The sequence below is a fragment of the Haliotis rubra genome, unplaced genomic scaffold, assembly GCF_003918875.1.
Source record: "Haliotis rubra isolate DU_JTF1 unplaced genomic scaffold, ASM391887v1 Scf773, whole genome shotgun sequence".
NCBI lineage: Eukaryota > Metazoa > Mollusca > Gastropoda > Lepetellida > Haliotidae > Haliotis > Haliotis rubra.
This window is the reverse complement of record NW_025767494.1, coordinates 210,272-220,760: the sequence shown is the minus strand read 5'-3', so window position 1 is coordinate 220,760 and position 10,489 is coordinate 210,272. Positions and strand designations below refer to the sequence as shown.

Here is a 10,489-nt window from a genome sequence, read left to right as displayed (position 1 = left end):
CCGATCCCGTTAGTCGCCTTTTACGACAAAGATGGATTACTGAAGATCAATTCTAACCTGGATCTTCACGGGTCTCAGTGCGAAAGAATTACTCAGTCTTGACTATCCTCAGAAACAGATTCCTTTTGCTATAAAGAGATAAATAACTGTGAAAATCAACCATGACACCAGGTGTTCAAGACAGTCTATCACCAATGCATATCCTAGTGTTGCGATTGTGCATGTATGAACATCACCTGCTGCATTTATATATCATAGCCTGGCCCCGATTTCTAGAAACAAACAGAAGCCTGAGCTTTGACCTAAGCTTTATTCACGTTATTCACGTTTGAGAAAACTAAAACATGTTTTTTCCTAAGATAAACTGAACTCGATATTAAACCCAACCTTAGTAGACAAGTTAACTTAATTTGTTTGAGCTTTTTCTTTCTTTTTTCCTTTTACTGTTTTTGGTTTTAGAAACGTGACTGTGCTAGAAAGTCAGCGGTTTCAAATTCTCGCACTCAGTTTGAAATTTGAGTCAAACCATAAGTTTGTAGAGAAATCGGGGCCATTGTTCAAGCAAGATGGAGGTATTTTGTCCAGATGTATGATAAGGCATACCTCGTCGGCGTATCAACAAAATGCACACTATGACATCTCTACGGCGAAGGCAAAGAATACATCATACTCCAACGGAGGGCACGCTAAGGCTAGACAATTACACTGATTCTTGCAAAATAGGCATTCAGTTGTTATTATACAATTAATTACTATGATTAGCTATGTAAGACTTGTAGTGATATGTTAAATGGCACTTATTGTGAAACAGCTGCCTCTCAAATATCGCCTCAATGATATTATTCATGTCATAACACTTAAACTTAAGGTCGCTGTGTTTAAATTTTGAAACAAAGACATACAATATTAGTCTGTTAAATCATATATAAGATATATATATTACAAGTGTGTATACTACTACATTCGCAAATAATACTTTAAACATTATGTTAAATGATTAATGTTTACTGCAAACGCTTTCGCAGCAGCATATGGTTGGTATCGAAGGATACTATATTTCCTAACCTACACTCACAATTTGCCTCTTTCCGTCCCAGGATATAATGACAATATACGTCGAGGTTCCCTTTGTCAAGCAAACAGATTTCCTTGTAAATGAAAGGCTTAGATAAATGCATCAGAGACAGAAAATCTGTGATGCAACTGGTGCCCCTTGAAAAACGTTTGTTTCATAGTTACAAAGCTTGCAGACTAAAAACACTCGACGCTACAGTAAACAGGAAATGATATGATATTGTGGGACCACCATTTTGTTATTGATGATCCCATGTGCCATTTCTTTCCGCGGCTTTCAAAATGTAGAAATATGTTAAATGATCAAATTTAATACCGGAATTTAAACTATAAGGTAATTAGTTGTTACATTTGGAGAAAGAAGATACCACCAGTTTGAACCGTTTACAACATGAGTGCAGTAAGAGTTGCTTCCCTTGATGATATTTTTCCCTATGACGTGAAAGCACGTTAAGTTGTGAGGACAAGATAGCAAAAAATATTTTTGTAGTGAATCACTGGGTACCTGGAAGACAAAATCAGGATGTCTTTAAATATTGCGATGATATATTTTACCTGATGAAAGTATTTTTTCCTGAAATACCATCGCCTCGACATGTAAGTAATTTCTTTCAGTGAACAAGTACTTAAATACGAACACACTATTATAACAGACTCTATTCCGTAGTCAGAGAACGACCCGATGAAACAATGCATCATCGTCAGTCAGGCTGAACATCATAACAGAAACATCTTTATTCGATGAATACATTTAAGTTACATTCGGTACATAAGACATGGATTAATGTTTCTTGTGCATACATGTACACGTATAATGGCCATAATTGTGAATATGTCTTTGTTTTTCCATACCTTTCCAATCACAAAGAGAATACATCAACCTTATGACATTGTTCATTGCCCATTTTGGCAACCAGGAATTTGAAACAGAATGGGAAGTGTCCGGGATTATTGTCATTGAAACTTGAGTTTTCCTCTTAACGCTCACTATCTGGGTTTTTAATGATTGATTCAATCACCTTTAAATATAATTTATTTTAACAATAACAAAATCCGAAATGAAGGCTTTAGCAACCATGAATGTATTGCTGCTATTAAAATATTTTGTATTTGTCATCCGTTATATTCTGTCGCTTTCAGACTGTATTTACAAATGACCTTTCCACTTAAATGAAACTTTCTTCTGAAATTTTGTGATAGGGTGTAGATAAACAACTTCACAATAGATCTCCGCCGAGCTGACCACAATAATTATCATCATATTCATTTTGAGGCCAACCCTCACAAGTACCAACATACATCGAGCGTTTACGTTCACGTAACAGACGCACGGCAACACATACACATCGGGTACACAACAAATAAACGTTTAACCTTCGTTGAGTTACGAGTGTTGGCATGGTCCTCCTATCGCCTACATGGCACGGTTCCGAGGAGTGAGTCAGTTTAGTTTTACGCCGCTTTTAGCAACATCCCAGCAATATCACGGTGGGGCCACCAGAAATGGGTTTCACAAATTGTACCCATGTGGGGAATCAAACCAGGGTCTTCGACGTGAAGAGCGAACGCATTAACCACTAGGCTACCCCACCGCCCCGGTCTTCAGGAGTGTGCTTCCACTATGTTACATTCGGTTGTTGCCAGTTACTGTCTTGAACTCACCTCTAACCAACGGGTGTCTCTGCATGAATATCATGGTGTCTCAGTCCATCTATATCTAACTATGATCCAAAGAGATTCAACAGAGACACTGCTAGCAGTGGGTCATGTGATTTTTAGTATAAACATCTCCGTCAATATTGATGAAGCGAGCACTCAGGTCTAGAACCTCACTCAACCTATGGCACGTTGGTTACTGCTTGCTGGGTCAGCTATGCTAGGGTCCGTTGCAATCCGGGAATCGCTTAGAGTAAGCAAATGAATCACTTATCCCGGGCTTGCAACAGCTCGAAGCGTTTCTCACTCTTCCAAAATGGCGGAGCGATTACCGTTTGCTCGCCTGGCCCGAATGAAGAACGTATTAGAAGAGTCTCGATGACGAGCTGATGAATTTGTGGCTACTGACGACTACATTGAAGATATGGAACACACTGAGGATGCTGGGATGAAAGCTCCTTTACCATTTCCCAGCTGACCAAGTCAAACAATTTTTGTTCAGCCGTTGAATTCAGATATCCCTAAGCAGCCATTTTGGTTTGAGAACGAACCGACTTCTTAAAGTGATTGGTGCGATTGCAAGCGGCTGAAAGTTAGCACTTCGTTGTCAGTTTGGTTTCGATTGGTTGTTTGCAACGCACCCCTATTCAGTGTATCAAGAACGGTTCTTAAAGGGCTCGCAAACTGTTCTGTAGACGGCGCCCAGTCTAGGTCACGAATCAATGGGTTTAAAATATTGACCAATACCATAGGACAAATTAACCATAACAATTATGTTCTTAACTGTAATATAGGAATTCATGCCAATGGATCAATGATTTATAATCAACATGAACTTTATTTTCACAGCCACATCAGTTATCATCATCACTATACATCTGCGTCGTGGAGATGGTTAAGATCACTTGTGTCGGCAGTGGTGACCCGGAAGTGTTGATCCCTGGGCTCGTAAGCATAGTGTGAGATGTTGAACGCTGTAGTGAGCTGATGAGAGTGGTATACCTGAGCCTGTTAGTAGTGGGTGATGACGTCTCACACATCCTCATTGTCATCTTTATAGTAGTCATCTTCTGTAACAGAACACTAACTATAATCATCACTGTGACCATGGTCAAGAATCATATATTGTCCATGCACAAGGTTCATAACATGTTCTTATTAAAGGGACACACTGTCAGGAGCAAACCACAGATTCCAGTTAAAAACTCGGCCGTTGCTTTGCAGCATTAGCGTAGGTGAGCAAAGCGTCCTTAAAATCTGATAAATGTTAACTACAATAACTTTCGAAAGCTCTTTAAAATGAGTGAGTGAGTATGGTTTTACGCCGCTTTTAGCAACAGTCCAGCAATCTCACGGCGGGGGACACCAGAAATGGGCTTCACACATTGTACCCATGTGGGGAATCGAACCCGGGTATTCAGCGTGAGGAGCAGACGCTTTAACCATTAGGCTATCCCACCGACCCCTTTGAAATGATATTTCAACAACATAATATTTGCTGATAAAGCGCATGATAACCTGGATGCAAGTAGTAGATAGTTTGGAACTATCTACTACTGATGTATATAGACCAGTATTTGTTTTTCTTTTGTACATATTCTCATACAATGTCCTGAAATAGGTTCTTTTAGCACCGCAATGTATACAACTTGAGAAACAAGAAATTTCCGAAATTAACAGGAAGACAAACTTGAAGGCTCGTTTTAAAATGGAGAGAGTCCATTATTGAAATGTTATGTATTATATTGTATTCTATTCTATTGACTTTCGCGAAGAAGTGTGTTTGGACAAGTGTAAAAAGAAAGCGATATCTTGCGATATGTTTGAATTGCAGGAAGGAACCACGTTTACTGCTCATTTTTCTTATTGAGATCAGATCCTATACTCTGAAACGATACCTCCATGTGTGTAGATCTGAGGACACAGAAACAGAAAGTGAAAACAGTTAAACCTGCTGATCTTTCAGCCAATCACATGTTAGTTAAACTTCACTTATAACTACCACGAATTCGAATGTCAACGGGCCCATATACGACACAGGGAATGAAAGATCCACAACAAATATAACCTATACTTTAAATTATATCTTCGAGATACGGGAATGGGTTGGGAAAGATTAACTCACTCATGACTGCTATAGAAGTGTCCTCTGACCCTGACATGAATCGGTACTGTATCTACATGTAACTGAAATGAGACTTATCGTTCATACGCATGCCACTGAAGCCTTTGCGACAAAAGCGTAGGACAAAAGCAATAGCTCAATTTGTTCAGCAAACATCTATAACTGCGCGAACTTCTACATCTGTCCGAAATGGCTGGGAAGGTCCAGGCCAAAATATGAAGGATTGTTTTCATGGAATTCAACATAATTCCCTTTGGGGTCAATACTTCCACGAACTTCCACCAAATGTGCTTGTGAGTGAGACGTAGATCATGTATTTTATCAAACATCCAATATTGGTGGCAGTTGAAAGTCCTCCTGAATTTGAATAATCTTGTATAATCTCTCCACATCTCTTAAATCTATCTGCCCACCTATCAACAATGGCAAACAACCTTTAAAGCTGATACCATTTCCGCATGGATGGAATTGAATCATGAAATTTCACATCCTGATACCAGCTGACAGAGTCATTGACAAATTGGTCCATTTTCACCGACAAAGAAAACCTTGTCACGTTGATACCAGCAGAGATGCTAGTGGTTTTGCAATTCGTTGCAATTGATACATGCCAACCGTTAAGGGTCTCCTGTGCATCCTTCGTATTTAGGCTCAGACTTTGTCAGCCACCCCTCTACACTACTGCTACTACCTGAAGCCGCCACTACTCCTAAGCCATAAAGGTCAGAGGCTATGTGCAAATCCTGACCTTCTGCTATCGTACTCATCGCAGACGACTTCCGGCGAACATTTTGTTTGACCCGGATGCCAAGATCACGTGACATCCGTCTCAGTTGAAAGATCTTCTGTCGAGTTGCCCTTCCAAATCTCATGTAAGCTTCCCTGTGATGATGAAATAAAATGTTACATATTTCTATGCCATCAATAAGGAACAACCCAAACTGTCTGTTGCATTTGGCTACCTACACAATTAAATTTAAGTTAATACTGTCTATTCGGGCAATCACATCGCATAACAACTGCCTGAAAATGGTTTCCAAAGCAAATCTATCATATCTCGGTCAATATATAAACATTCCATTTCAGCTAACCGTTGCGTTAGGAATATAATAACGAAGAAGTATTCAGTGTCGCATTTGATAAAAGGGATCTTCTGGTCAGGCTCGCTGACTTGGTTGACACATGTCATCGTATTATATATTCCGTAGATCGATGCTGAAGCTGTTGATCACAGGATTGTCTGGTCAAAGTCAAGTCAAAGATACTTATTGTACTTAAGGCCTCCGGCCCATATACAAGTAATGCAGGTATATACAAGTATACAGCACATGTTACAGACATTTCACGAAACAAATTACGTTTCAGATAAGATATTGCCTCTACGGATAACAGCATGCTTTATATAAAGCGCTAGATTACGTATTACATTTTCATTTTTGGAGTATAGAATGGAAACAAAGGCAGTTGAAGGATATTTTAACAGATAATTATTTGGATAATATTCTTTTCTTAAATCAGCATAATGTGGGCATACAAAAGTTAAGTAAATTTCATCTTCTACAGCCGAGCTACATACTAGACATATTCTAGACTGCGCCTTCTTAGCACGTGATTTCAGATGTAGACTCGACTCCAGGCTCGGTTATTTACACACCGCCACCATATAGCTGTAATATTGCTGATTGCGGAGTTAAACAAAAATACACATAACATTTCCATCTTGGTTCGTCTCATCCCTCCTGCATCCAAATCTGTCAGCGATAATGAAACAGGAAGGTCTAAACCTGGTACCTTGTTTGAAACACAAGTACTGTATCTTAGGGAAGCAGGGTAATCATAAACCCAATTTGTTTAATCCAAGATCAAGAATCACATAACTCACCTGGCTGTCATTTGTCTTTTCCTTGTAATGATTTCATACACGATCAGGAAGAGCAACACCAGGAAGAAGGCGGCCAAGGTGAGCCCAACAACTGCCAATACATTCAGGTGTGATAGTGATGAAGCACAAGATATGTACATACCACAATGAAAGTTGTTGCGATGAGCATTAGGTTTGAAAATACAATCGATATCAGTGTCTGAAACATCGATACTATTCTGGGGAAACCCTAAGATGAACACCAAGGTAAACCGTCCTATTGTTTTCAAAATCCGCGAATGTATGATGTTTTATACCGTTTCTAGCAATATTCCAGCAATAGAACGGCATTGCAGCATAACGGACAGGGATGCTGGAAAGTACGGATACGGGTATGGTGCTGATACAAGTGAATCAGAGCGAAATCGGGTTTTGAACCTATGATGGATGATCCTGATGAAACTAACGCTGTACAGCGAAATTCTAAAAATAAATAGAAAAAGGTATGATTGATAATAAGCGTCACTTACATTCCCAGTTGGTCTTACAGTTATCACTTCCGCAGCTGCAATAAGAACATTAAATAATTGTAAAAATAATACTTATAAAGTATTACGGAAATTAAAATGTCACTCAGTCATCATCATCTTCACCACCATCACCATACTGACGACAACGATGATGATGATGATGATGATGATGGTGGTGGTGGTGGTGGTGGTGGTGGTGGTGATGGTGATCGTTGAACTCTCCTGTTTCTTCACATTCAGAAAATACATGCGCAATTTAGCCTTCGTCGTTTGTTATATTTACGTTCCCCACAATACTTACGATTCTTGATGTAATTCCGCTGTTGTTGGTTCTGGAAGCAGAAGAAATCTTCTTTAGCTGCCTCAGGTCTTTCATATCGCAACATCAAATGCATATTAATAATGGTTATTTCACATCTCGCGTTTAACGTAACTTGTGAATTCGAACTATCAGGAACGGTATCGCAACGTATGCCCTCCAAATGTGTTTCTGTTAGTCCCATAATATATCCGTACAGTTTTTGAAACCATTAATCGTCCATCATACAATGATTCCTTTTGCCGAATCCGGATATAGCGGAATGAACTGGACTGACATGTGACATGTGACTATTACACTGAGACTAGGGTTGTTTGTGACTGATTGAGGTAGGGGGATCACCACTGGAAACTATGTGTGGTATGTTTACGTAGTTGCCTGCATGATCAAAACCCAGGGCACTCTCCATGGTAACAACTAAATGTATCGCAATGTAAAATATCTATACCACGGGCGACGAGACAAGGAGCTGCTTAACCCCGCTGTCAGCCAACTCTGCAAACAGGTCTGAATGGGCAAACCAGTGCATTAGAGCCAAGCCCCTGCTAAAATGGCATGCACTCACCAAACACACCAGATCTTACCAACGGTTTCACTTAAAGCGGATCTCATGATATACATACATGCGATATAAGGTTCCTATCCTTGTCAAGAATCCAACCCGTGAAGATCCGGGTTAGAATATTGATCTTCAGTAACCCATGCTTGTCGTAAGAGGTGACTAACGGGATCGGGTGGTCAGGCTCGCTGACTTGGTTGACACATGTCATCGGTTCCCAATTGTGCAGATCGATGTTCATATTGATGACCACTGGATTGTCTGGTCCAGACTCGATTATTTACAGACCGCCGCCATATAGCTGGAGTATTGCTGAGTGCGGCGTAAAACTAAACTCACTCACTTGTCAAGAATTCCCACAAAGGCGGATTACGACCAGGGTGCCGTTGTTCAAAACAGCCTTTCCGTTAAGACCGTCGTACGCCTATGTTAAGGTATGGGGGTTACAGTCACCTTAGCGCTAAGATCACCAAGGGCCCACTTGCACAAAGCGATCTTTGCGCTTTGATCCCAAAGTCTATGTTTTGTCATGTCTAAGCATTAAGATCGCTTAGTGCAAGTGGGACAATAGCGGTGTTCTACAAAGCAATCTCGGCGCTAAGACGATCGTACTTAAAACATCACATAAGGGGCGGCGGGGTAGCCTAGTGCATGGTTAAAGCGATCGCTCGTCACGCCGAAGACCCGAATTCAATTCCCCATTTGGGTACAATGTGTGAATTCGAAGTTCATTTCTGGTGTCCCCCGCCGTGATATTGCTGGAATATTGCTAAAAGCGGCGTTAAACCAAACTCACTCACTCAATCACTCACTTAACACAGCCGCAGCACTACTTTGAGGAACTGGTTTCTGGACTGAGATTTTGTTACTCCTTGGCATTGCGTCCTCAGTACGCCCATATCGTTTTACCATAGTGATATGGTCCTCAAGTAATTATACACTTTGTCAACGGATAGTCTTATATCATGAGTTCACATAGATTATATTACGAAGTCGTTATTACCTATACACTTTCTGCCCATCCTGAGTCCAAGTCTCCTGGAGTCGTCATCGTAGACTGACCTACAGACGCACAGGAAGCCCCCGAGGGTGTTGATGCACCAGGAGCCGGGGTCGCAGTCGTTGTAGTCGCTGTGCCTGCATTCGTCCAGGTCTGTAAACAGCAGTACAACGCTTTAAGTAACGCTGAATGTATTGTGTCAGGTTTTTTTTTATAGTTTTGGACTTATCTTCAAAACAACTGTTTTCCCTGCCTGATTTAAAAGAAATACATTTTAGGACATGCTCTGTTGTTTTGTAAAACCTGAGGCAGAATTATCTTTATAGCATTTAATGGAACAATTTTTAGAATAAAAAAAATGGTTGATCATTCACAGAGATCTAACTGATTCCTGATCAACGCCACGACGTTTTTTTCTCATAAATACATACATTCAGACGTGCAGTTGAAAAGAAAATGGAAGGAAGACTGATTTGATTGTTTTGAAAATTATTTTGAAAATAACACTAAAGAAGGTAGGTAAGCATTGAATCGATGTACTGTATTCAACGAATCGATGGTACAGCCTCACTAAGGTTGTTTTGAACAACAGCACCCAGGTACAATCTCACACAAACGTTTTCCATGACGATATTTTCTTTGGACATACATTACGTCCAATTACCATTTGACATCAAGACATCGTGTTATACTTTTGCCACATATATATTCGATTACTGACAGCTATCGCTATAGATATACTACACAAAAGAAGTTAAGGGCCACCATAATTTATGATTGTATAGTACAGTGCTCGAATCATGTCATGGCTTATTAACTATAGCGATATCAAAGAATCGGGTTGTCCTTAACATTTTTTAGTAATATATTCCGAATATCAGGATATGACTACAGTGTTGATACACAATACATTCGTACAATATTCTACTCGACAAAACTTACCTTTGACTTTAACGTGACTAAAATATGGTGCGCCGACTTTTAACCGACTCTGTCCCAATTCGCCATAAGACCTGATGTAACAGTATTGAAACAAGTTTTAGCAAAGAGTGTTTTCGTTCTCGTTTAGCATAATTCAGCAATATCACGGCGGTGACACCAGAAATGGGCTTTACACATTGTACCCATGTAGGGAATAGAACCCGGGTCTTCGGTGTGACGAGTGAACTCGTTCAACACTAGGGTATTCTACCTTCCCTGGTAGTAAATATTGTATTTACTCAGTCTTTACTCTATATTCCAGCAATATTACGGCGGGGAACAAAAGATACAAGCCTCACATATTGGTCCTGTGACGTCGTACGTCGTACGAATATGCATGAAGCATTTCTGCATCCCACCATCCACAAGGAAATGTATCGTTTC

The 10,489-nt window shown here is 40.1% G+C and overlaps 1 protein-coding gene across 1 annotated transcript in view; it reads right to left on the bottom strand.

Annotated features, from left to right (window-relative positions):
- Positions 1-3,551: 3,551 nt before the first annotated feature.
- The window catches only part of LOC124260749 (fibrillin-1-like), a 105,241-nt gene continuing 98,303 nt past the window's right edge, over positions 3,552-10,489 (bottom strand). Inside the window, exons 18-24 of the mRNA XM_046695061.1 lie at positions 10,067-10,137; positions 9,128-9,277; positions 7,548-7,578; positions 7,247-7,281; positions 6,738-6,828; positions 5,604-5,737; positions 3,552-3,800 (exon numbers count right to left, since the gene is read on the bottom strand). Of these exons, the coding sequence (XP_046551017.1) occupies positions 3,763-3,800; positions 5,604-5,737; positions 6,738-6,828; positions 7,247-7,281; positions 7,548-7,578; positions 9,128-9,277; positions 10,067-10,137 (550 nt within the window). The 3' untranslated portion in view covers positions 3,552-3,762. The remainder of the gene's footprint in view (positions 3,801-5,603; positions 5,738-6,737; positions 6,829-7,246; positions 7,282-7,547; positions 7,579-9,127; positions 9,278-10,066; positions 10,138-10,489) is intronic.